General features: G+C 50.0%; 3 protein-coding genes across 4 annotated transcripts; all 3 read right to left on the reverse strand.

The window, feature by feature from the left end:
• LOC137920274 (small glutamine-rich tetratricopeptide repeat-containing protein alpha-like) lies at positions 1-1,640 on the reverse strand. The gene has a single exon (XM_068763558.1). The coding sequence runs from the start codon at positions 1,544-1,546 to the stop codon at positions 692-694; it is 855 nt and encodes a 284-aa protein (XP_068619659.1). The 5' UTR covers positions 1,547-1,640; the 3' UTR covers positions 1-691.
• A 3,960-nt stretch (positions 1,641-5,600) lies between these two features.
• Positions 5,601-11,177, reverse strand: Arp10 (Actin-related protein 10). The gene is made up of 8 exons (XM_068763493.1): positions 10,979-11,177; positions 8,677-8,829; positions 8,309-8,417; positions 8,038-8,146; positions 7,571-7,714; positions 7,192-7,394; positions 6,063-6,190; positions 5,601-5,905 (listed from the first exon to the last, which is right to left on the reverse strand). The coding sequence occupies exons 1-8, from the start codon at positions 11,053-11,055 to the stop codon at positions 5,689-5,691; spliced, it is 1,140 nt and encodes a 379-aa protein (XP_068619594.1). The 5' UTR covers positions 11,056-11,177; the 3' UTR covers positions 5,601-5,688.
• Positions 11,178-12,213: 1,036 nt separating this feature from the next.
• LOC137920278 (synaptonemal complex protein 4) lies at positions 12,214-25,914 on the reverse strand. Of its 2 annotated transcripts, XM_068763564.1 has the most exons (7): positions 25,848-25,914; positions 16,635-16,856; positions 15,300-15,404; positions 14,772-14,999; positions 14,373-14,578; positions 14,112-14,184; positions 12,214-13,253 (listed from the first exon to the last, which is right to left on the reverse strand). In XM_068763564.1, exons 2-7 carry the CDS (start codon positions 16,788-16,790, stop codon positions 13,026-13,028), a joined length of 996 nt encoding a protein of 331 aa, XP_068619665.1. In that variant the 5' UTR covers positions 16,791-16,856; positions 25,848-25,914; the 3' UTR covers positions 12,214-13,025. The 2 variants fall into 2 exon arrangements, with proteins under 2 accessions (XP_068619665.1, XP_068619666.1); XM_068763565.1 differs by lacking the exon at positions 14,772-14,999.
• Between the last annotated feature and the right edge of the window lie 685 nt (positions 25,915-26,599).

The raw sequence follows: 26,599 nt of genomic DNA on the forward strand, positions 1-26,599 counted from the left end.
ACATTTATTATAGAAAACATGTTTTGACAAAAGTTCTACACACACGGAACATTTGCATGCTCTATGTGTACTCATTTAAATACTATCAAATTTAACAAATTAATATTCACTTGTAGATCACTTTTCTATGAACAGCACATAGAAATGTCTTTAAACAATAGCTCCAGGATGTAATCACAGTTCCAAAGTCAGGTGAGTACAACAACCCAGGGCGAGGCGGCCGCTCCACCAGTGATTGACACTTCTGACAGTGTGGTATATTCATGTCTCCAGATTAACATAAATTTCATGAAATATTTTTGTATGAAAATAGAACACTCCAAACTTGTTAGCCACTCGGAATTGCACCGGGCACTATCCTAACACAAAGGTGCTCATGACCGCACCACAAAAAGTGCTCACAGCTGATGAGTTACAGTGAAGTAAGCTGTTGGTATGTTCAAGTTCGCGATGCAGCTCGTCTTAACAATATAAATACTCTTGTCTCCATCAAATCTAGCAAATTAATATTAAAAATCCTACAATTCATATAAAGAAAACCCAAAAAAAAAAACTATTGAAATAAGTAATTACGCTTTGCAAAAAAAAGAATCTTTTCTAAAGAGGTCAGGAACGCTCCGCATATAGCAACTTCACTTGTTTTTGGTGGTCAATCAGTCCGCTACATTTCCACCAACCAAAGAATACACACTCATTGAGATGGGGGCTGGTTGTCGCCCTGTCCTGGGGGACGAACTTGCCTCCGTAACTGCTCTACCAGGTCAGGGTTAGCAGCCTGCATGTGCTGCGCTAGGGCCTGCCCCGCCTCCAGCAGGGCGTTCATGCCTCCCGTGCCAGCCGTTGCATTAGTGTTGGTCATCAAGCCGGAGATCAGATTCTGCATGTTTGGATCAGAAAGCATTTCAGTGGCCATGTTGAGCAGGGCCGGGTTCTGCAGCAAGCCGCCTAAGTCTAGCGGGCCCCGCTCTCCGCGCTGCGAGAGCCGCTCGTCGGCCAGGCGTAAATTCTCGCGGTACGACTCGTTTTCGGGCTCGAGCTGTGCGGCGCGAGCGAAGGCGGCGCGCGCCTCGCGGTGCCGGTCGAGCGCGGTGAGCGCCAGCCCTAGGCGACCATGCGCTTTTCCGTAGTCGGGCTGCAACGCTAGCGCCGCCATACAATCCGCTATCGCCATCTCGTGCTCCCCGAGCTTAAAATGCGCTGCCGCCCGATTGCTGAAGTATACGGCGTTACGGGGGTCGATCTCTATGGCTTTTGAGTACTTATCGAAGGCTTCGCGGAACCTCTCAGCCTTCATGAACTCGTTGCCTTCGTTCTTTAACTTCTCAGCCTCGGCGCGGCCGCTAGCGACGTGGTTGCGCTGCTGCCGCACTAGCTGCAGCAGGTCGACTCCTTGCGCCAGCTCCTGAGGGCTCAGCTCGAAAGCGGTCTCGATGCATTGCACGCCTACCTCTACGCTCTCGCGGGAATCGCTGTTCAGTCCGTCGCCCTCCAGTTGCTGTTTCAGGAAATTAACAATACTCGCAGCAACTATTTTAATTTCGGACATTTTGTTGAATTAAATACAACGCAAATACTAAAACGGAAAATAAACTAGAATCTTGCGTGAGACAGTCTAAGTGACAGATTAAAATGTCAGATCATTCTCGCTTTTATGGTATTGTCATATCGCAGTCAAGCGTCCCATATTTATTCTAGACTTGAAAATTATTATAATTTTTTTTAAATACCACAAATAAGCTACCATATTCTTTTTTCTCTATTTAATTATTACTGTACTGTTAAAAGATAATGAGTAATTTATAAATATTTGCCAGAATTTGTTAACAATGAAGTATAAGACTTTTTTTTATTCTTTTCCCCACAGGTAAGTATATTTTCTCCTATATCTAAGAGTATCTTTGGTAATCTCGACAGAATTTTTCCTTCGCCTTATTACCATTATGGCTCCATGGGTAAGACGATGACTTTTAAGTAAGGTTAAAAATAAAATTTTCAGTTTGACAACAAAAAATATATAAAGAAAATATTGGTGTTCGTGAAATAAAAATGATACAATCCCAACATAACATTTTTTTAACCGAACTGTCACTGCTGCCTAAATGGCATTTGCAGATACCACGGGTTAGAGATGGCAGGGGGCAGCGGGCGCTTAACGTAAACCATATTTTAAAATAGCGAAGCCCGAGCCCGAGTGCTTCCGGGAGAATCTCGGTACAGGCTATACTATTATTTTACCGGATTGAGAAGCTGTCGTGCTGTTGGATCGCTTCGGAGGACACACCGTGCAGTAAATAGGACTCAAGTTTCCTCACGATCTGGGTTTGGACTCGTCGATAATAACCGCTTAGCGTTCCGACATAAGGGCGTCTGAGAGGATCGAACCTCGGTTTGGTCGGTTGCTATCGCCTCGCTAATATCACTGCTACCACTTCAAAAAGCGTTAGCGCTGGGAACTCCAGTAACGCTTCTGTCTAGCATGATCGGGGCTCGGCGCCCTCTGTGATATACGATACGACTTCTTTTTCGACGAGACCGGTTGGTTATTGAAAGGCGACGATGACAATGGGCGGTGTACGTGGCTTATCGTTGCATTGCGTTGGTTGCTAGTAAGCAGTAGGCTTGGCTAGTCGTTGTGTCGCCCTGAAACTCGAGCACGCGTCTTGGTCTCAAGACGGTGTGGCGTTTGATTGCACCGGGTGTTATTGTGTTGTAGGTGTCGGCATTTACAATCAGAGGATTTGTGTGTGGCGCGACATAGTCAAAGTAGTGAATTGATGCCCGTTTTAGAAACTGGGGATTGGCTTGGCGTGGCTGTTCTATGTCAACGTGCAGGTCTTCACTGCGCACGTACCGCGGCGCGCCCGTTGCCCTACGCATGAAGCTGTTCGACACGACCCGGAGTCTGAACGATGCGCGGATTTGCCTGCGCGAAGCACGGGCCTGCGTATGCGAGGACGTGTCTGATTATAGCTTTAACTTTATAGCAGGTTTATTTTTGATTGCGTGATGAAAAAATCACTAATATTGCTTAATTTTTTAATTTCTTATCTTCGCAAAATAACTCGGACGTGTTTGATCAGGTCAAGCAGTGGTGCTTTTACTGCACTCAATTGCGTATGCAATTTTTTTTCAATTATTTGGAATTATTATTGATTATAGTTTTTTTAATAATTTTCTGATCTCGTCTGATGTCACCGGTCAGAACGAGCCCCATGCACGCGTGCCCATGAAGCCGCTGCTGACCAGAGTTCTGGCTTAGACTCACAGACCCAAAATCGGCTCGAAGAGAATAGCTCTCCGTTAGAAACGAACTTCCAAAACCAGCTCTTAATAAGTTCAACACATACAGTGTGAAATAATAACAGTGCTGTATACAGTTTTTAAATAAGAATGTTTGTTTCTGTAAATTCATGTCTGCATTTGACCCTTTTGACTGCCGCATTGAATTGTTACGCTCCAAGCACGCGGCGCCAACATCCCCGCCGCAAGGCGCACGACGCTGACATTGAAACTATGTCGATACGACTTCTATACCAGCTTTGCTTCTGCAATAACAGTGTGCAGCAACTTTGTGATGTAATTTTAGTAGCATAGATAAATAAAACAAAAACTCCATAAGTTATAAAAATATGTAATAAGTTAATAGTTATTTATAGCGGTTTTTCTGGCCGCATAACAAGCGGCGCGAGCCAGGGCGCTGGCGACATTCGCTAGTTTCTGTTCATTTTATTTATTAAAGAATATCCTTTTTTTGTTCAACTTTCTCTCGGGGAGTGGATCAGCATCCAATTGTAAAAGCGTAAGCAGACGATCAAAGGCATAACTGCAGGCCCCAGTGCGCATGGTGTGGCGACGTGCTGTGCAGCAAGCACGGCCAGCCGCGCGCGCGTGCTCGTCCCGCGTCACTGCTGGCTCAGTGCCGGTGGTGTGGCGGCGTGCTGTGCAGCAAGCACGGCCAGCCGCGCGCGCGTGCTCGTCCCGCGTCACTGCAGGCCCATTGCCGGTGGTGTAGCGGCGTGCTGTGCAGCAAGCACGGCCAGCCGCGCGCGCGTGCTCGTCCCGCGTCACTGCAGGCCCATTGCCGGTGGTGTGGCGGCGTGCTGTGCAGCAAGCACGGCCAGCCGCGCGCGCGTGCTCGTCCCGCGTCACTGCAGGCTCAGTTGCCGGTGGTGTGGCGGCGTGCTGTGCAGCAAGCACGGCCAGCCGCGCGCGGGCTCGTCCCGCGTCACTGCTGGCTCAGTGCCGGTGGTGTGGCGGCGTGCTGTGCAGCAAGCACGGCCAGCCGCGCGCGCGTGCTCGTCCCGCGTCACTGCAGGCCCATTGCCGGTGGTGTGGCGGCGTGCTGTGCAGCAAGCACGGCCAGCCGCGCGCGCGTGCTCGTCCCGCGTCACTGCAGGCCCATTGCCGGTGGTGTGGCGGCGTGCTGTGCAGCAAGCACGGCAGCCGCGCGCGCGTGCTCGTCCCGCGTCACTGCAGGCCCATTGCCGGTGGTGTGGCGGCGTGCTGTGCAGCAAGCACGGCCAGCCGCGCGCGCGTGCTCGTCCCGCGTCACTGCAGGCTCAGTTGCCGGTGGTGTGGCGGCGTGCTGTGCAGCAAGCACGGCCAGCCGCGCGCGCGTGCTCGTCCCGCGTCACTGCAGGCCCATTGCCGGTGGTGTGGCGGCGTGCTGTGCAGCAAGCACGGCCAGCCGCGCGCGCGTGCTCGTCCCGCGTCACTGCAGGCTCAGTTGCCGGTGGTGTGGCGGCGTGCTGTGCAGCAAGCACGGCCAGCCGCGCGCGCGTGCTCGTCCCGCGTCACTGCAGGCTCAGTTGCCGGTGGTGTGGCGGCGTGCTGTGCAGCAAGCACGGCCAGCCGCGCGCGTGTGCTCGTCCCGCGTCACTGCTGGCTCAGTTGCCGGTGGTGTGGCGGCGTGCTGTGCAGCAAGCACGGCCAGCCGCGCGCGCGTGCTCGTCCCGCGTCACTGCAGGCCCATTGCCGGTGGTGTGGCGGCGTGCTGTGCAGCAAGCACGGCCAGCCGCGCGCGCGTGCTCGTCCCGCGTCACTGCAGGCTCAGTTGCCGGTGGTGTGGCGGCGTGCTGTGCAGCAAGCACGGCCAGCCGCGCGCGCGTGCTCGTCCCGCGTCACTGCAGGCTCAGTTGCCGGTGGTGTGGCGGCGTGCTGTGCAGCAAGCACGGCCAGCCGCGCGCGCGTGCTCGTCCCGCGTCACTGCTGGCTCAGTGCCGGTGGTGTGGCGGCGTGCTGTGCAGCAAGCATGGCCAGCCGCGCGCGCGTGCTCGTCCCGCGTCACTGCAGGCCCATTTCCGGTGGTGTGGCGGCGTGCTGTGCAGCAAGCACGGCCAGCCGCGCGCGCGTGCTCGTCCCGCGTCACTGCTGGCTCAGTGCCGGTGGTGTGGCGGCGTGCTGTGCAGCAAGCACGGCCAGCCGCGCGCGCGTGCTCGTCCCGCGTCACTGCAGGCCCATTGCCGGTGGTGTGGCGGCGTGCTGTGCAGCAAGCACGGCCAGCCGCGCGCGTGTGCTCGTCCCGCGTCACTGCAGGCCCATTGCCGGTGGTGTGGCGGCGTGCTGTGCAGCAAGCACGGCCAGCCGCGCGCGCGTGCTCGTCCCGCGTCACTGCAGGCCCAGTGCCGGTGGTGTGGCGGCGTGCTGTGCAGCAAGCACGGCCAGCCGCGCGCGCGTGCTTGTCCCGCGTCACTGCAGGCCCCAGTGCGCGTGGTGCGGCGGTGTGTTGTGCAACAGGCACGGCCAGTCGCGAAGGCGCCGTGCGCGCGTGTACACGTCCCGCGCAGTGCCGCGCGTGATGTCAGTGGCGCACGCCGCGCCGGCCAGCGCTGCGCCCACCCACGCCGTGCAGTTGTCGTGCGCCGGCGCGCTGTGGAACATGAACTGCACGCCGCGCAGCCGCTCCCTGCCGCACCAATCACCGGACACTTAGTGAGACACCGCGGTACCACGCTGCCGCGCACCATCACATCGTATTTAACAAATTGACTGGTGGTTATTGTGGTGGCGAGTATATTGTTTAAAAAAAGTTGCCGCGAGGGCCACATGCAAGTGTAACGCACCCGTAGGGCGGCTGCGTGGCCAGGTGGCGCAGCTCGTCGGCGAGGCGTGCTTTGAGGCCGGGCAGCGCCGCAGCCCCGCCAGTCACCAGGATGTTGGCGGCCAGCTCGCGGCGCGCGTCGATCGGGCACTGCTCCGCGCAGAACACACAAAATTACAACAGCAACAGTAAATCATTGCGCGATCTCGTCTATGGTAGGAATGCGAGGGTGCAGCCATCAGCGGCAACGCGCCACGGCAGCTACGGATCTTGAAGGATGTTGCGGTTCAATGCAGTTTTATGCAAATGCAGTTCAGTTACTTCCTTTTCTTGAAAATACAGAGCACACACAAAGTGACTGATATGACACATAATTGACTAAGTCGCTGTATTCTTACACAGCCCTCACCCCAAGAGATGTGTTATGGCGATAAAAGATTGGGAGCTTTCCAATCTGGTGGAAATTGGAATGCAATGACCCAAGTACAGTTTCTGTAAAGGAATTTAAATCAAGTGCCCACAGTGCTTTGCCTCCCGTGGTCAGTGACCTGAAGCAGGCGGTGATGCTCTGAAGATATAACAACTAAAGTACCAGTCAAAGATTGCTGTAGATATTTCGATGTCTCTGTAACATGTTCCCTCCAAAACACAATGTATAAAAACAATGCAATCCTTAGCTCGGGGCGAAGATACAACCGAGTTGAAGAGAGAGGCAACACGCCTGGTCACTGTTTAGTAACAGCAAGCTGTCTATATTCATTATAAGTTTTTAATATAAAATGTTTCTGAAGCCGGTGTTGATGCATGGGATACTGCTCCGGGTAATGACCAGCAACTGCAATATCACCATTATCCAACACATGGTGAATGTCATATAATTGTGAAATCAACAAACACCTAAAATGGCAACAGCCGGAGAAGAGATTAGTATTGGCTGACAACGCGTTACAAACCGTCCAAACCAGTTGATTACTAAAATTACATCTCGCATCAGCAAATCATTTCAAACACAGGCGGCTTATCAACCTGAAGTTGCATGAACCAATGTAGCTGTGTGAAAGGGGTATGGCTTTGCTGGAAGCCAATCTTATATCAGGAGACTGGCCACGGATTATTGGACGTGAAAAAATTGTGAGGTTGTGTGAACACACCTGCAGGATACACTGCAGCACCATGTCGGGCAGTGAGGCCAGCTCGTTGTTGCGCTCGAACAGCAGCTCCGCGGGCAGCACGCGCGCGCGCCGCGACACGCGCACGTCGGCGCCGCGCCGGGACACGCGCGTGGGCCCCGCCCCGCCCGCCGCCTCCGCCCACGCCTGCGCGCGCTCCCGCCCCGCCGCGAAGCACGCGCGCACTGAGCCCGCACCGCATTCAATATATTGTTTGAATATATATTTTTATAATGTAGATTTCTCACTTCCTCATAACACATATACAAGTTATTTAAAATGTTTATGGATTTATATTTTGTAGCGTTACTTATTCCTGACAAATTTCAGCAACTGGAAATAATGGTTTTAAAGGTTTAACCTTTAATGTCTTCTAGGACTTCCTCGGTGAGGTTCAGCTCGGCGCCGTTGTCCTCGCGGAGGATGCGCGCGAGCTCGTCGTGAAGCGCGCGCGCGCCCAGCGGCTGCGACTGCATCGCTTCTATCACCGGACAGCCGTGAACCACTGTTCAGGCGAAGCAAATTTATGACAAGTACATTGCTATAGCGCAATTCAGCAAGCTAAAATCACAAACATTAAAACGTATTTCATTTATTTACATATTATTTATTTGATAAGGGCAACACAAAAACATAAACAATGACAATGTAAAACAATTGAGAATTACACAAGTCAATTATTTTTCCACAAATAAATCATATTATAAAATCAGACTAGAGAACAAAGCTAACTCTGGAAGCTCTGTGTTCGTCTAGAGGAGACTGCATGCAAGTCCTTAAAATATGTCATCTAAGACATTGGATACATTTCCAAGTAGAAAAAAATACCTGCAGTGACCTCCGCGTCGCGCGCGCCCAGCGAGACCACGAGCGCGACAGGCACGCCCAGCGTCATCGCGCTCGCCCGCCCACTGTCCACCCACAGCACGCCTGACACCTGCACACATTATCTCCTCAGTGTATCCTTTTTACTCTCACAGGAATGAAGCTCTGCAACCCCCATACATATTATTGGAATTGCTTTTCTAAACAATCTGTCTTCTACCGCTCGGACACCAAGTCCATTTGAGTTGTTAAGCCATAGATTCTGTTTACTCACCTCATAGTGTATGAAAAGTACTTTAGCAAGAGTCTCTCGGAACATTGTGGGTGTGAGTAGTGACTCCACAACCACCACTTTCCTCTCCTTGGGGTTAACAAGCACATGTCTGTAATAGATATCTAATTTTAAAGTTATGTTGAAAACAATTATTACATATAACATCAGCAATGACAATTTCTCATTGACCACCACCATTGATTGGGAAATTACTGAACATCATATCTCATTAGCACCAAAATGTACTGAAAATGACTTAAATGTTCTTCACACTAGCATGTAATGAATATTTATGTGGTAATAAGTGTGAACATAAACCAATCAATAAGAATTAGGAACCACAGCGCACTGTGGAGCGAGTTACCTACCTGAAGTACAGCAGGTGCAGCATGTGCACGAGATTGTCGTAGAGCTCCTCTTCAGAGCAGTAGTCGTGCACGCGTCGATAGCAGCGCCGCGCTGGGCACCAGTACTGCGAGCGCACGATGCAGCGCGGCGCCGCCTCTCCCGTAAATCCGAACCTGACGGCAGCGCGAGCAGTTAACAAAACTGAACTAATAACTATATATACAAACCAAACTTATAAAATATGCTGTGTAGTGTTCAATACAAGATAAAATAGTACAGTATGTTCATAGATAGATTGATAGATTAGATTGATAGATTAGATAGTTCAATTATTGTATAAAATTAACAGGCCGTGCACACACACAGCAAGTAGGAAGTAACACAGTAGTGAAATAAACATTTCTTGATTCTTGTAATAAATGTTTGTGTATCTTGTTGGTTGTCCTAAATAAATAAAAATAATAATAGTTTGATTAAAGAGTATATACTCTGATGTACTTTATGTGTGACCCTGCCAGTTATAAACCACTGAGACGAGTTATGATTGCAGAATATGCAAGAATTGTGACAACAGCAAATACTAATGTAAAATATAATTTGTTTTTTTTTAAATCAATAAGTATACTGTATACTGTAGCCAAAGTGCAAGTCAATAGCAAAGTAATTGGTACAGTTGATGCTGCACTTTTTCCTAGGCCAACTGATGCAAAATTACAAAAGACACTGCACATTTGTGATATATTGCACAAGCCCAGTAAGAACGACTGCATAAGTCTACTTTAATTATATTCACAACATTATTTTATGCATCTTCTATAAAATGAGATCTTTAACTATTAACTGGGGACGTGCAGTTTGTAATTTTTGTGTTTACCCCTTTCCCCTTGCTCCTTGCGTTTAATGCTCTCAGTAGCTTTAGTTTTAGCACCAAAACATATGTTTATATGAGAGGTTGTGTCGGCGGCCACAAATTAGGTGAATTATTTTACTTTATACTTAACTGCAGTCTGCCGGACCACATGTCCACGTTTCCTGCATAAATAATATAAACTGTGATTTTGTTTAATTTGATTGTTTTATGTTATTTTCATTCAAAATGTCACTGAACATTAAACGAGAAGATGGCCTATGCTCATTTTATATAGAATTCTTGACTTGTGTGGTATAAATGCTCATGTACTACACAATGAGCATCAGAGCAAAAAAATAGAAAGAGGAGTATTCCAAAAAAAAAGTATGATCTTTAGTCGTTCCGCATATGCAAAGACGAGCAATAAAACCAAATATATCAAATGAATTAAAAACGAAAATGAGGAGAGTTTTAGGGCAGATTTGCTCCTAGATGAACCCCCTAGCCAGGAAAGTGATTCAATTAAGGGAAAAACATGTCTTTGTCCACTAAAACTAAAGAGAAAGTCCAATTAAACTTGTATAAGTTATAGGCAGGTCATATGTTTACAGTGTTCCAAACCCTTGTGCAAGGACTGCCAATAATTTTAAACAATTGGACCAATGTCAAAAATTTTGTATTTTAATTTGAGAAGACTTTTATTCATTTTTATATTAGATTATACCTTAGATTTATAGTTTTGATTGTTATTTTTTCTAAAAAGTTTAATTCATTCAAGTTTTTCATCCTAAAATTGATCTCTAGTAAATGTATGCCAAAAAGTGCCTTTAATTGTTAGTGTGCTTTATTTTATTTACAATTAAAGAAAGATTGATTAAAAGACTCGAAATTATTTAATTTCAATATACCTAAAAAGAATAAATACAAAAGTGTACAAATAAAATTAATTAGTTACATAATATTTGGACTTCAGAACATAGCGGTCCGAGAGACTGCACATCCATGGTAGTGTGACAAAAAAATGATGTCCATAGTTAAAGGTTAAGAGAGAAAATTTACCTTTCCCTGAGCTTTATATTTGCAACACAAATATGTGGACAACTGAGTATGGTATTAAAATAACTCTCTGTAATGTTTCTAAAGGATCTTGAAATAAATTTAAGAAGTTTGTCAAACAAATATATTTACTATCCTATGATAGTGTGAATCATTTTTTCATTGATTATAGAGCTTGATAATGAATTGCCCTAACGTATTAAGGACTGAAAGAATTAAAAGTGATCACAAAAAACCTGTCTAGAGTTCGTTGTGGGTTTTTTCAGAACAGGGCGCCTTTGGAACTCTCGTACCTTTAAACTGATGGATTCTAGATTCTGTTTTCGACTCTTCTGACATCCTTTTCATGACGCACCCAAGTGCTTATTTTAAATGATCCTATGTGTATAATAAATAATATGAATAAATTAATATACTTGGTATAATCGCTGCCCAAATCGAGAACGACAGCTTGCTTCTCTTGAATGAGCGCTATGCCCTCATATAGCGCCATGTTCACTTTGAATCTTGACCACTAATTAAGTATTATTACATAGTACCGCATAAAGTTTTCTGAGAAATATAACTAGAAACAAAGTTTGACACCATGAAGCCGAACAGAAACGGACCCCAATGACAAAGATGACGACATTATTGATAGTTGACGTTTGACTTATACGTGTTTCTATTCACGCAAAAGTATAGTTCAAGAATTTTGGACGTACTTACTATTCTTATCTTAATCATGTGTAAATTAAAGAAATAAAAAATAATGAAGGTAGATATGTATAAAATAAAGTATAACATGAAATTGTTAAATATGATGGTTTCTATTTTTAAAAGATTCTATTAAAAAGGACAAATGCTGTAAAGAGGATACAATTTTAACAATTTCTTTAAAACAAATGTCCTTAACGCACGCACGTCAAACATTATAAGTGTAAAATTACAGTTTATATATAAAATGAATGAATGTTTATTAGCTTATATTTTATTTAAATAAAAAGTATCGTTATTGCTACCAGTGTCTGTTTTAAATTTTTCGATTGGACTTGTGATAAATTGAGCAGTTTAAGCTCTAGTGAGACGAATCTAAATGCGTTGCTTGCAAGTCGTAAGGACGTTGCACGTTTCTAAGCTGACCGGAGTCCAAAAATGCACAAATAAAATAGTGCCATCTTTAAAAACAAATGAAGAAATAAAGGGGGAAGAGCCGGACGGCGTCGCGGCACGACGCGCTCGCAGGAGCAACGCGCGCGCGCCCGTCGCTGCGTCCCGGCGCCGCTGCTACGTTGGGTGCGTCGCGAAGCTCCTGGATTCATTTTTTATTAATTATTCCTAAGTTTTATGTGTTCAGTTTTCTAAATCACTTACAGTTATATCTTAGTTTCAATTACCAATTATATGTTTTTCGTTGCAAGTCTTCTTGTAAACTATGGAGTTAATTTAGTTTTGGTGTCTGATAATAAATGTCGAAAAGTTTATCGCCTATGCGTCTACTGTCCAGAGCCTTCGCGTGGGCCGCAGGCGTCGCTCATGCGGGTCACTTTGTCATGTTGTAAGGTTGTGTCTTTGTAGAATATTATTAAAACAATTTTAATTAGAAATCCATTTTTTATTATGAACATGACATTCAAATGCTTAAGATCTAATAGTACATTAGGACTTAAGATGTATAAGGATTCAAATATAAATATAAAAAAACAATAAACCCATTAAAAACAAAGCTTTTAAATAAATAACATAAAATTGACTATTTTTTTTATTTGTCAATTCGTGAAAATGTTTCTGTTCGCTCATAACTTTGAGGAGTACAAAAAAATAAAGATGACGTAACTAAGTACTATTCTTTTATTTTACACAAATTCCGCTAAAATAATATAATACATATTTACAAAAGTAAAAACGAATGAAAACGACACAATAGAAAAGCTTGAGCAGGGCGGCGCCGCCGCCTCCGAATACTTGGCGTACTTACTAACTAGGGCGCGGCGAGCTCGCGAGTGCTCGCGGGCAACCGCCCGGCGCGCGCCCGCACCGGCTCTCCATTCACTAGATTCATTTAAGACAGTCTGTGACCGTGCGGTCAGTTGAAATGAGTTGAAGGTGGGGGCAACTAATTATTGTCACAAATCAAAAACTTATTATTTTTCTTGTCGGAACGAAGTCATGGTTTGGAAACGACCGAATGTGATGCCGGTTAACGAGTGTACAACACTGCGGGGCGCGACCGGAAGCAGATTTCTCGTAAGCAGTCGGGCTCGCTGCGCGCGATTGCTGCGGCTAGTGTGAGGCCACACCGCCCTCGAACCTCGGGCGCACGACGCCGCTGCGCGGTGTGCCCGAGCTTCCAGGGCTGGTCACCCAGCGCCGCGCCCACGCATGCGTGCCTCCGCTGCTCCCTCGGGAGTAGTGTGGTTTGAGAGGAGGAGAGGGCTCAGCAGTCGCGGCGACATACGCGGGCGCGGTGGGCGCCTGCGCGCGTTAAATGATGGAGGTGATGAGTCGCGCCTTGAAGTTTACTATCCGCTCGGACGTTTGCGCGATGCGCAGGATGAGGTCTTGGATGAGATTGGCGATGCCGCGGTTGGCAATGATGAAGAGGCGCGTGATGGGGCCGGGCACGCCCTCCGTCAGGTTGTCGCCTTTGCCCGCCTCTTCGCCCTCCGCCGCCGCGTCGCCGTTGCCGCTGGACGACGAGCCCGCTACCAGCTGCAAGCACACGCCGCCCGTTAGCGCCGTTGGCTGCAGCCACGTTGCGGCTATCGCTACTGACACTAATTACTCTATGCGACTAGATTGTTAAAGCATTCACTGTACGAGTCTAAAGTTTTCTTACGGGTTAGTAGCTAGATGTGCCGAGCGCGACGCTAATTGTTATCTTACTAACATTAAAGTGCACCGCAAACTGTATACAAGAGATTAATCTTTTGCAAGGAGGTAGGGTGATAATCGAGGATAAAAAAGGATCGACGATTGGATAGGTGGGTATCCTCCACGACGCCGCGACGATGCAGCGACAAAGCTAAAGGCTCGGCGTCCAATTCGCCTTCGGCACCAACAACTACTTGTGTGTGGGTGGCACTACGTGTTGCATGTTTGTGCGTGTACTTGTGGGTCGTTGGGGTCCAGGGTGGCGGTATGCGAGGCGGTAAAGCCCACGTTGAGGGAGTCGGTGCCCGCGATCAGACGAAAGGCGGAGCCAGCCGCGCGCGCCATCGCCTCTGCGGGCCGCTGCAACACCACACTTGCTCAGTCGTACACGCACGCTTCGGAGACAAGTTTTCTCCCACGGCTCAGTTCGTAGAGAATAGAACTAACCGATCGTGTATGTGTATGAGTTAGCCCTAAAAATTCATTTGCACCCACTTGGGGGCACCTCGCGTCGGGTCGACACTCGCACAGCGATCGGCTGTCGCTGTCGCATCGCTGCTGAATTAGTTTGATTAGTTTGATTCGGACGTGATAGTTATCCAAATCCGCTTAAAATAGGAAATTAAAAAACTGTAAATGACGGTAAAGACGGAGCCGAACTCGCGGCATCGGCCAAAGTAATTGAACTGTACGTACTCTCACGATGTCAAACAAAAAGTTGCCGGAGCCGCCGCCGGACGCTCCAGCCGAGCCTCCAAAGCTCAGGAATCTGCAAGTGAAGCGCGCATTAGTTTTTTGAACAAACGTGTGGCGTTGTGTAGCCAAAAGAATATTAACCCATGCCGGCTGGCGAAAATAAAAGATTTAGACAACAGCCGGAGTCCCAACTAATGAGGAACAAGAATCATGTATAACATTCTTATGTAATGTTTGTCGTCGGGAGACACAAAATGGAACCTTTTGTTTCTGTTTTCTTCGCTGTCATCGGTGTCGTCTAGCGTGATCTCGTCGATGGAAGCGGAGTTGGTCTGCGCGGCGGTCAGCTGGTCGTCGCCGGCGCCGGCGGCGGCGGGCTGCGCCTGCTGGCCGTCCCCGAAGGCCACGCGCACCTCGGCCTGCTGCGATTCGGCTCCCGACAGAAGGTTGTCCTCGACGATCGCGTTCTGCAACCGATCGCGCTGGTCATTTTGTGTACCGAGCTCGGGTACCGTGATCGGGGATGCGGTGATGGGATGCGGGTGACGATGCGGTGGGTGACGGTGACGGTGACGATGGCGATGTTAGTGGCGCGCGGTCTGCGCGCGCCCGCACTGCCGTCGCCGGGCAGGCTGAGTGTGACCACATGCGACCTCATACCGGCAGGAAGTAGATCGCGCGCCTGCGTCGCGACGCCTGAGTCGTGGTCGTGGCGGGCGCGCTATCGTCGTCGTCGTCATCGTCGTCGTCGTCGTCCTCCAGCACGACGGTGCCGCTGTTCGTCTTTCCCTGGTTGTTTCTATTTCCTCCTAGGAAAAGGCGCAGGAACAGCGGGCCGAACGTCCGCAGCACCACGCTGGTGAGCTGCTGTACCTTCTGTTCGATTATCTAGAACACACGCGCCGCTTAGCACGCCGGCCGCCACATGGGCCCCGTGTACGCATTTCAAACACCTGGCTTCCTTGTGCCACGACCGGTGTGCTGGCACATCGAATACAAGTACAAACATTCAATTATTTATCAAAGGCATACTCCGCCGCGCGGTCATTCGTTACGTCCCGACACCGCGTCCAATGTGCGGCAGTCGAGACTTTGTTTTATCTGAAGTTGCAAGATTTATTAATTAACTGAGCAAGCACGATGAAAGCGACCGTGAGCCGTTCCGTTGTGGCCGACCGTGAAAGTTACCTGTGTGAGCGTGGGGAACAGCTGGCGCAGGATACCGATGGTGCGCTTATTGCGCTCGCTCAGCTCCGAACCCGGCGCGCCCAGGTTTAGCGTAGACAGCGTCTCCTGTCACAGAGAAGTGGAGAGTTACCCACCGTCGACTATAGGCGTCAATTCGCCGTGTCAAAATGATGACTAGCGACGTTTTTATTCATAGTCTGTGCGCAGGGTATTTTTTAAGCTGAATTGCACTGCAGCTCAAGTGGCATTTGCAGATTCCTGAACTTTTTTAAGGTAGAAAACTCGAGAACTTTACAAACTACTACTTCACCTGATATGGGTGATCTCGTGGATTACTTCGGTGAGCAATCCATAGAGTGACTAGGCTCGAGGACAAGCACGAGGATACTTTGACTTGAGTTATCAGTTGTCAATAATATCCGCTCAGCATTTCGAGTCGGAGGTAACCGAGGCGACCTAACCTCGACTTCGTCGGTTGTTACTATCTGACTAACGCTACTGACACTTGGAAAAGTTTCGCTGGAAGAAGGAGTGGCGGTAGATACTCCAACAACGCTTCTATCTGGAGTGACCCTTGTTTTTTAGACGTTGGCGACCTCTTTAACACACGAGCCGACCTCGATTCCGACAAAGCCGGTTGGCTTCCGAACGAATGTAAAATGTTTTGTATAGTGCCTGTTGAGTCTAAACGTGGACCGCATGTCTCGGCTACAGGTCGCGGCGTCTGTGTGTTGAGCGGCAGAATCAAAGTAATGAATCGATGCCAGTTTAAGAACTGGGTGATCGTTGACGATCCTTAATTTACGCACAGGTCTTCACTCTCTGTTTATTTGTACGACTTGGAGACTATGAAAGATACGCGGATCTGAATGCGCGAAGCACGGGCTTGCTTGTGTAGGCGTCTGCTCACAGTTTTATGGAGGGTCACTTTATTTAACGGTGACACTTTACTCCGGGTAATCAGTTTGCCATCTTTTGCCATCGGGACAGCAGTTCTCTATGACTTTGTCTTTTGGTTAATCAATAGTAAATAGTCATAACTGTGGGAACACCACACTCCGCGAGTCTCCCGGGCCAGGTACGCGCACGCGAGCACTGGCGCGGCGCTAATGGCTGCCCTCAATTACCTTGTCCAACCATATTTACATGAACAGACATGCGAAGTAACTTTGCGGTGACCGCCGGCCTCGGTACACTGAATACTTCTACGCGTTCTCTGGTGTCCGTGGGAACGTCAGAGATAAATAGAAAATTGCCGACCAAAACGGATTTAAGGGTTTTTCTACGCAGCTTATAGTAAATACGATCATGCCAACCGCGCCGATGAGCACTCACCTGAGCGCTAGCAGCCGGAGCGATGATCTCAATGATTTCAGGCTTGTCGTCGGCGGCGGGCGCGGGCTGCGGGGCCGGGGCGGGCGCGGGCTCCGGCGCGGGGGCGGCTGCCGTCAGAGCCGCGCAAAGCGCCACTAGGTACAGTGTATTTCTCATTTTGTTCCGTCTCTCTGTTGTGCTTTAGTTCACTTCGTATCTTCCGTTCTTGTATCTGCTTGTCACCTGTAACGGAGATTAAGGGTGTAAAATTGAAACGTGGACGAAATGTCTTCATTTGAAAATATAGCCGACCGTTCATACGGCCCGTGCGGCTGGAGGTGTGACATTGAAATGGGCCGCGACTGCGAGGTGGACGACCTTCGCTCTTTTGGAAAGTGAAATAAATATTGCATAATTTTGTTTAAGATTTACTGCTCCGGTTTCAGAAAATATCGAGGCCGGCATGTGTGCAGGTGCGCAGCGGACGTGACATTGTACTAAGGGGCGAGGGCGGGGGCGGGGGCGGCTGCAGTACCCACCGGGAAAACGTGTTGCCGCGGCGCGCGGAAACTGCTGAGTGCCGGCAATCAGCGCCGTCGCTGCCTTTTACCCGCCGCGCGCCTGACCCGCCCCAGCCCGCGCCGGGTCCGAGCGACGCGCGGCTTACTACTACCCAAAATCGTGGAAAATTTGCTTCTCTTGCGAATAAGTTGACGATAAGAAAAATGAGCCTTCAGTAAATGCGCAAAGCCTTACGCCGCGCGCGGACGAGCAGCTCGTCAAACACGCCATAGTAGAGGATATCAACGGCCGTGCACGCAAGTTGCAGCTCTGCTGTCAACCCCGAGTGTATAGCCTTGTATTGCGCTGAAGTTTTTCGGCGGAGAACAAGGGCATCTCCGTACAGAACTCACATCGCGAAATAATTTTACGGGACGTAACGAGCTGGCAGCTGCGGCCTCTTCGACTGACTTTAGGTGACTCAGCCATCGGCTACTGCTGGCAGCGGCGGCGGCGCTCGCTTACGTCTCAAAGAACTGAGACTCATATTGATAGCTTTAAAACAAAATAAACTTTCCATGACGTGTTCCAGGCGGCCGGTGTTTGTGTAATCGATACGACGTCGAGCCGCCGCAGTCGTTACCGCGGGACATAACGCGGTCGGGCAAGGCCGCAGCGCTCGCACCGCCGACACATTACATTATATTGCACTTTTACTCTGCTAAGTGAACTTTAACTATTAGTTTCATCACCGCGTATAGTTTTTGCCCGCACGAAACCAGTGAGCGGTTGCGGAGCTGTGTTTATCTGCGCTTGCGCAAGTGCCGTGGGGTGCGCCCGATCGAGCCGTCGGGAGAGGAGGCGTCCGCCGCGTCGGAGCGCTCGCGTAGTGCCGATGACGTCACGTCGACAGCGATGCACACCGCAACATCCGCCGCGAGTGCCTCGGAGGTGTCGCAAGCCACACTCCGAAGTCATCGACCAGTCCATAGACCGCCGAAAGCGAATGGTTGGCAACGTTCACTATGCAAGAGATGTAGCAACGGCCCAGTTTTTGTACAAAAATATTAATATGTCCGGCGCTCGCGCAGCCTCGCGGCTGCCGGTGAGAGGTGCTGACGTAAGTCGCGTTGCCCAACCGCGCGCGACCTTACACCGCAGCGGCCACAAACATTTTGTATTCCCGAGTAACCTTTAATTTTTTACTGTCTAAAAGGTGCTAATTGCTGCAGGTGTGATGTGGTCGCGAGTTGTATCGAATTTAATATATAAACAAAGCTGCTTAATGCGCGCGTGATTTAACTGCTCTTCAAAAAAATATCATCACGGAGGGTCGCAGCGAGGCGGCGGTGCTCGCTGCCGTGCGCCTCCGGGCGATGCTTGTCGCCGCCGCGAGCGCTGCGCCGGGGGCGCGTCGCACTCGAGCGCCAGGCAGACGGCGCGCGCCGTGTTCCTACTTCACTTTGGTCGCGTTGCCCCGGCGGCGCGACACAATCGGCAAGGATATGACGCGCTCCCGCTGACTGATTGGAGCGATTTGTTGCAAATAGTTCGCAGCGTGCTGCGCGAGGGCGGCTTGCCACCAGGACTTTATACAACGACTTCCGGGGAATATGGTGGTAATGTTACTTTTTACAGCTTACGCGGGTTAGCTATGAAGATGTCAATGTATTTTTTAAATGTTTTAACTATGAATATTTTCTGCAGATTAAAATAAAGTATGTAAATGAAATTCATCGTCGTTACGGAAAACTATAGTTCGACAGCAGCGGGCCGGCGCGTGCCGTCCGGAGCGCGCCCGGCGCCGCAGCCGCGCGGGCGGACAGTGCGGCCATTGTGAACGGTAGCGCGAGCTTTGCTCACGACTCGCGCTTTTTTATGTTCGAGCCGCACAGAACTGGCCGCTACATCACCAGATGCAATAACAAAATGAAACAATTTTTTTTTAATAACATTTACCGATACGCAAAACATGTCTATGTGTTAACGTATTTATTGTCATGCGATGAACACACGAATGCTGACCACCGCGTCAAGATGGCAGCTTAATGATTCCTCTGCCACGGAGGCGGCTGCTGCGCGGAATGATAAAGCTGGTCCTGTGCGAATTCGGGTCACGACTCGTCTTTTGTGCTGACAGTTTAACGGGCCAACGGCGGCCTGACAACGACGGGGTAAACAGTTTGTTTTGTATTAATTTCTTTCTAGTTACATGGAGGCGACATGCCACACGTTATTTGTGTTTAAGAAAGTCGCCGCAGCAAGTTTAACCGAGGCTTCGAAAAAAAATAACTTGCTTCATGTCAACGCCTGAATAATTAACCGACGTTTTATGTTTGAACAAAATCAATATTATGATAGCAGTTCGCGGTCGGAGCGCGCGATGTGTGGCGGAATTTAGGTTTTTAAACACGTCCCGGTACAGCGGGAGCAGAATAGAGCTGTTACGTTACGGGTCGCGCGGGTCGCGCGGCGCGTTGCACAAGCGGCCTTGCACAACGCCCGCTCGCCGCGCGGCTGCGGTCGCCTCGGAGCCCGCCAGGGGAAGCTCTCAACCTCTACATGCTTCGCTTTCGAACAGCTCGCAAGCGCCGATCATTAGCTGCCGCGAGGTGAGCTGAGCTGCGCTTGATATTATTTTTTTAGGCAGCTCTTAGGAGTGGACTGCGCACGGGGCTGACACGAGCGTGGTCGGGGTGACGCGCGCAGCTGTAACGTACATTCGTCTCTCGTTTGTGATGTTACTTGAAGGTTGCCAAATTTCGTGACAAATGGTATTCCCGTGGTCGGCACTCAGCCCCGGCTCGTACAAGACTGCAATGCGTAGGGATACGGTTGCCGTGTGCGATATTTCTTTACCTCTCGCGGTTCAGAATCATGTTAAACTTGAATCCGTCATATTCTATCTAGATAGTGCTGAGAATACGCGTGAATGTTGTTTGAAGGTTTTGACAGCTTAATAACGGGCGCAACGAGCTTGTGTAAGTATGTGTTAGTGCGTGCGGTTCGGTGTCGGTGTGTGCGCGGGCGCACGCTCACCGACCTACTGCGCCGCTCCTGACTGAAGTTATTGCAAGGAAATTAATTTTGATTTTAGAATCAACGAATTTCAAACAACGCCGAACACGCATTACTATTGATTGCATTTGGCAGTGTCGTCGGCACGGCGGCGCCGGACTGTGCGCGACTTGCGGGCTTTGGGTTGTGCAGTTTTGCTTGCAGCTCTACAGTTTGCCTCAGAGGCAGCACCGCCTGCAGGGTCGCAAGACGCGGGAATGCCTACTAACCTCCAGCGTTGCGCGCACAACCTCGCGCTTTCAGTTTTTTTTTCACCTTGTGCTAAACTGTGTGGACTGAATTGTGCGGTTTTTTGCAAAGATCTTTTTGTGCAACAAAACAATAAATATAATAAGTATACTTTTAGGTCCGGCCAGCCTTCGTCGAACGCGGGTCTTTGCTACTAAAACTAATTTCAACTAGTCCAAAATTATCGTGATTAATAAAATTGAAACAATTAGAAATTTGATGTCGATACGTGTCCTTTGAATACATCTTCGGTCCGTTGCTGGTAATAGTAAACGGCGTCTGAGTGCGAGAGCTGCAGCGATTCAAACAAAATGACACCGTTGCGAACCAGAAACGATGCTTGTAATGTATGACTTGTTTAGCGGTCGTTGGTCGCGAGTGCAACGCTGTGAGACGCAGCACTTGCGCTGCCGTGACAACGGTTGTACACCTCAACAGTGAAGCGATCCTTTTGACAAATGATATCAAGAAAAAAAGAAAGACTAAAGAAAATAGATAGACATTAATCGTGGCGATAAATGAACGGTAAGGATTATAATAACATTAAATAAAACAATAACTATAGCAAAAGAGATATAAAGACAGCTTATTGCATATTTATACGCAAGGTAAGCTCTTGCTTAATAGAATATGTACATTTTGATGACATGTATTTTTTGGACTTTTCATCTACGAGTAAGGTGTCTGGAAGATGGTGTAAACATCCGACATCCCGTCCCATACAAACAACTAAACGCGAAGGACATCGCATGATGATAGAGTCAGTTCCGCCTCAGACTCCGGAGGATTGCTGCTCGTTCTCCTTCACAAATAGACTCACAAAATCGATAAAAAATAAATCTCCGACTACTTGACTTGAGGTAATAACATAATCACAATAAAAACTCTTGGTGCGTTCACTTCTCGTCGGTCGGCTTTGGCACCATTTTTCGTTCGCGTACAATTGCACGAGCAGGGCGCGCTGCGCCGAAAGCAGTGTTTGCTCTCACGTGGCGCCAGTTTTATTTAAAAATGACATTTGTAAGTAGCGCGTTGAGGTCTTTTGTACGCCGCGCAGCGCACTTCGCTTCGAGTTGGCCGCCGGCAACGTCTCCACAGCGATCTGTGCCTTGTGAGGAATAACTCAAGGCAAAGAGCAACTCGCGACGATTTATTTAATGCTTTCCGAAATTATTAGTTATATGCAATAACCTTTTTACACGTTCGTCCGTTTTTACGAAAGCTATTTGACGAGAGGCATCACCGGCGAGTGCAGTAACGGCCTGCGCGACGCGTCGTGCGGTAACACCGGACGCCTCACGCAACCATTCATTCTGACGCATCCGTGTCGCGGCCAAAAGGGACGAGGGCACGAACAGTCTCGCTTGTAAACAAGTAAAAGCCGCGGCGCCTTTTGACATGCCACCGCCATGTTCAGTGTGACGAGGAATTGTGTGATAAATCAAAATTTTAATCTTTGCTATGACAGTAAAGGAAGAGAACGAACGAGGAAACTGATTCACGAAACGTCGCAGCTGCGCGCCCGCGGCCGTGTTGCGCAACGCGCGCCCGAAGTAAAAGTGAACCCGCGGGGCGCTGCTCTGTACGCCGCGCGGGGCGCTGCGCGCGAGACACAAATTGCTGTCTAATGTTATTACATTACATCAGGTTATTATCTTCCGCGGCGAGGTCGTCAGGGAACAAAAGAATTGGCCGAGTGTCACTGCTCGCGGTACGCGATGCGATTAGCTCTACTTCGTGCGATTACGCGTCTGCACGTGATGTCACCGCGCGGCCCTGCTCCCGGATTGTGTCACCGTCTCAATTTAATGTTAGCAATGGCGGCCCCGATACAACATCGCGGCGTCGACCATACGTTTGTCATCACGTGGCGTCACCGCTGCTCGTCGATAGTGAAAGGAAAACACCGGGAGGAAACCGGCAGACCAGGAAGTTAAACTCCGCACGATGCGGACGGTTACGGCTGTGCCTTCCAGCCGAGAGGGGTCTTTTGGGTCAGCAATAAAAACATTATTTGGCTCCATAGCATCGGTTCCGTCGTCCCGAACAAAACTCTTCTTATTAACATTACTTGTCCGCGCCTTGCTGTGCGAGGTTGTAGTCCGCACTCGAGACTGGAGCAATATCTTGGCGGGTGTTTCACTCCACTTTGAAACGAACCGGATTGCATTACGTGCCGGCCATGTGCACTTGCGTTGGACAGCACCGCGGGCGCCGCCACAACTGCCTTGCACTCGCTGGCAGCGATAAAAAATTAATGGAATTAATTGTTGACATCGCAAATTTAATGACTGAAGCAGTTGGCCGGTTCCTATTCCTCTCCTCGCGTATGTCCCGAATTTTTATATTTTTTTACTACTCGATATCTTTTTCATTTTGAAAATTTGCATCACCAAAACGTCTATGTCCTGCATGCAAGCCGGTAGCCCCGGAAATGTTTCTGGAAACATTCCTTTTAAAGTTTTTCCCTTTCAAAGTTATTTTTTTAAAACCCGTTGAATTTAAATGGATAGTATTGAAGTAAGCAAAAACTAAAAAGCCTCTGAGGCCGACCCTCCGAACCGCTCACGTCGGGCTTCGATGAAGGCAGTGCGCCCAAAATTTTTAATTTCTGCCCTTGCAGCCTGTCCTTGCACTGAGTTTGTCTTTCCAGTGCTGACACGACGTCGGCGCGCGGCGAGCGCAGAGCCGGTCGGCAGTTCGGCGACAACGGATCGGCCGAGCTGCCGCCGCCGGCGCGCCGGTGTGGCCCCAGCTTGCTCCGTGACCTCTCGTCATCTCACGTAGCATTCCGGTAATAAAGTCTAAGGCTAAAATTCGCACGTAAAGGTCCCATTAACATTGTAATCCTATGTCCGGAAATATTTAATTTTGTTATTACTATATGACGTATGTTTATATAACCGACTCGTATGACACAGACGACATAAACAATTATGACCACTTGTATACTAATATTGTATTATCCGAGTTGCGCGGGACGTGGGGGCGGAGAGGGGGAGGGGGTGTTATGCAATGTGTTGTTGTCGCGCGCTCGCCCTCCCCCCTCCCCTGCCCCACTGCACCGTTCGCTCCGCAGCCGCCTCGCCGCGTGCCGGACGAAAAGAGCGAGCGGTGAAAGGAGAATATGAGGAAAAATGTTAAACTTGGTGTTTGTCAATCAACGTTCGCTTATCGCGTTAAAACGAACGACATCCGTTGAACGAACACGCGGCGCAGCGCGCGTGCCCCGCGTGTACGCGTGCGTGTGCAAGTGCGCATGCGCTTGCGCAACGCGTGCGACTGTAACGATTCCCACTGAACTCGAAGCGCTTACGTGATCAATGAGTGCAATTTGATCGTCATCGCTTACGCAGGCTCTCCTGCACTCGGCGCGCGTTTACGCGCGCCTCCCGTGTGCTCATGCGATGCGTGCGGGCTGCGTGCGAGCTGCGTGCGGGCTGCGTGCGAGCTGCGTGCGGGCTGCGTGCGGGCTGCGTGCGAGCTGCGTGCGGCTGCGTGCAGGCCGCTAAAAGTCGACCGCATTTTATTGAAAGCGAAACCAACCGAACCACGCCGCGACGCGAGCGCGCGTTACACGTGCATTGCATTACGTAGCTTTTAATTGTTTTCCTGTGTGAATGTTGGTAGCATGTTATTGCGTTTGCGTAAAATTTTAAAATTTGTTTTTTCTTTAGATGTAAACGAATTGAACTTCCTAGAACATCCGGCCACTACCACTCCTGGATGAGCAACAATTTCGCGAAGTGATATATCTAAAATAATGCTCGTTTTGTGCGCGCGCTGGATGGTACGCAAGCGGGTTCCACGAGCGCCTCCACGACTTTATTGGCTTTCACATCTCACCTCGCTACCTGGCACTGCACTGCTACCGCTGTCGACTATCGGTCGAGGAATTTTCCGCGAGCTCAGTACACGCGCGAGGACCTTCTCGCGGGCCGTTCTTAAGCCGAAATAAACAAAAAAGTGAGACAAGGTCGTCGAGCCCCGTGTTCCACTTCCGACGACGTAACGGCGCCCGAGGTGCGAGGTCGGCTCACGTGCGTTATGTAAGGCCGGCCGCCGCGTGTTGCAACGCTCCTTGCGAAAATGTTATGAGCAGCGCCTTAAACTGTTCGCCGCCCGATTAGATGACGACTTTCACCTTCGGAGACTAAAAAACCAAAATGCGGCGCACCGAGAGCGGGTCGCTTACAAACAACGCTGCCCGCCTCAGCTCGTTGTCTAGATAGTTCCTAAGCTTGTTGTCTTCCCGGTTCAAGCTCACATCGGACACGACGGCGAATTGGGCGCGCTAACAATGTCCGCGCGACGCTCCCGACAGTTCAATTTATTTTCAACTTTTTAAATGAATGCGATGTGCAATAGACCGATTTCATTAATTAGAAATCGTCCGCTGCCCCCGCGACATGGGGCAACTGCCGGCCCTGAACGGACTCCATTTGACTTTAAAGATTCAGTCACCGAATTAGAGTGGGCTTATGTACCGTATCAGCCAGGTATTGGCCACGCGGTTAGAAGGCTTTGGGGGAGCTAGCGCGACTAATCGCGCTCATCGGTCTTCGCGGGGACAGCCGAGGCGCGTGTAGTGCTTACGATGTCTAGGATGGAGATGTAACGGTTTGCTGGTATAAGCTAACATGACGCCGATAACCATTCCGTGCTTACGATTGTTGCGCGGGAACAGGCACGGGCCCGACCCAGCGACGGAGCGCCGATAGAAGCGGCGTGTGCAGGAACAAGGCTACAACTGTGTGCTGGCACGGCAAAGGTCACGATCGTGCGTGACGACACATGCAGCACATGGCAGCGCACAGGAAACGCCGTCGCGCACGTTGTTTAGCATCCGCCCGCGTGTGATTAGTGTGAAACGCTGGCGGACAGCGCGCGGGCGCAGGGCGGGCGGCGCGGGGGCGCTGGGCGGGCGGGGCGGCTGTCGCAAGTAGCTTTCCATTAACTGGCTATTGATTAATCGCAACAATCGAATGTCCGCCGGCCTTGGCCTGCGTCGCCGCTTGCCGCGCGAAACTCGAGCCGCTACGCCGTTGCGCGACAATTTGAATGCAATTAATAGATTGCACACGCACTTCCGAGCTTGAATCTCGGTGAAAAGGGACTCGCCAAAATACTGACATGTTTTAATTAATTATCTTTATGGATATCCTGAGGTCAGCGAGTTCAATATTCGCAGTCTTGACCCCTGGATCGCGCGGCCTTCACCACCTCAAGTGGATAACGCGCGTGTGTCGGCGAGCACGCCCGCTCGCTGGGGGCGACGCGGGCGCGTGCGCCGCGGCTGAGCGATGCTGGCACAGGGCTACGAGAACCGACCTTGGACTCCATTTCCCCGGATGCACTTTCGCTGCGGTGCGCGGCGTGACGCAACGCGCGGGTGTTACAAGTGTACAAGTGTGAGGCGGTACGTACCGGTGCTGCGGCGCTGCGGAGAGTGTGGGCGCGGCGCGGCGCGAGCGGTCGGAGCGGGCGCACGGAGCGGAATGGCGCCGCGGACGTCGCGCGCCGCGGGCCTGCCGCGCCGCCGCGCCGCCCCGCCGTGCCGTTCGCCCCGCGCGCCGCCCGGACCTTCACCCCGTGCTGGACCAAATCGCACACGAACCGATTAATTGACAATTTACCTGATTCAAACAACGTTTTCATATTGTCTCCGGCAAGCGCTGCCCGATCGTAGGACGGCACTGCTAAAGTAATATTGGCCACGAACTACAACATAACACCACAGAACGATGCTGCCCTGTGAAGCACAATCTTTTTGCTGCTGCTCTACATGTGACGCGCGTAGCCGGGATACGTGACTCAACTTGCAATGCGACCGACTAGCATTGCGGATTCGTCGGGGGTGCACGAAGAAGGAGCTGGAGGGCATTTATTTGGCAAAAATATGACTCATTGCGGAACCGATGCCACCTGATAATGAAGATGTACAAAACTCATTTACTCGTTAATCACGCCGTTGGTTTCAAGCGCCTGCCTGTTTTGCTGAGCGACGGGTCGGGGGGACAGGTCCGGCTGTGTGAAGGCGCTCGACACTGCGCGCCCCTTCTGCGCCGAGGTTTCGGCCGTTGCGAGTACAACATGTCCGGCTCTTGCCCTCACAAAACCAAACATGTGAAAGAACTTCTTCTAATTAAAGGGAACGGGCGCTTTGGACACGAAGCTCA

Source organism: Battus philenor, unplaced genomic scaffold (genome assembly GCF_028537555.1).
Source record: "Battus philenor isolate CCGP_79_NKW_IND1 unplaced genomic scaffold, ilBatPhil1.0.hap1 SCAF_18, whole genome shotgun sequence".
In the NCBI taxonomy this organism is placed as follows: Eukaryota; Metazoa; Arthropoda; class Insecta; order Lepidoptera; family Papilionidae; genus Battus; species Battus philenor.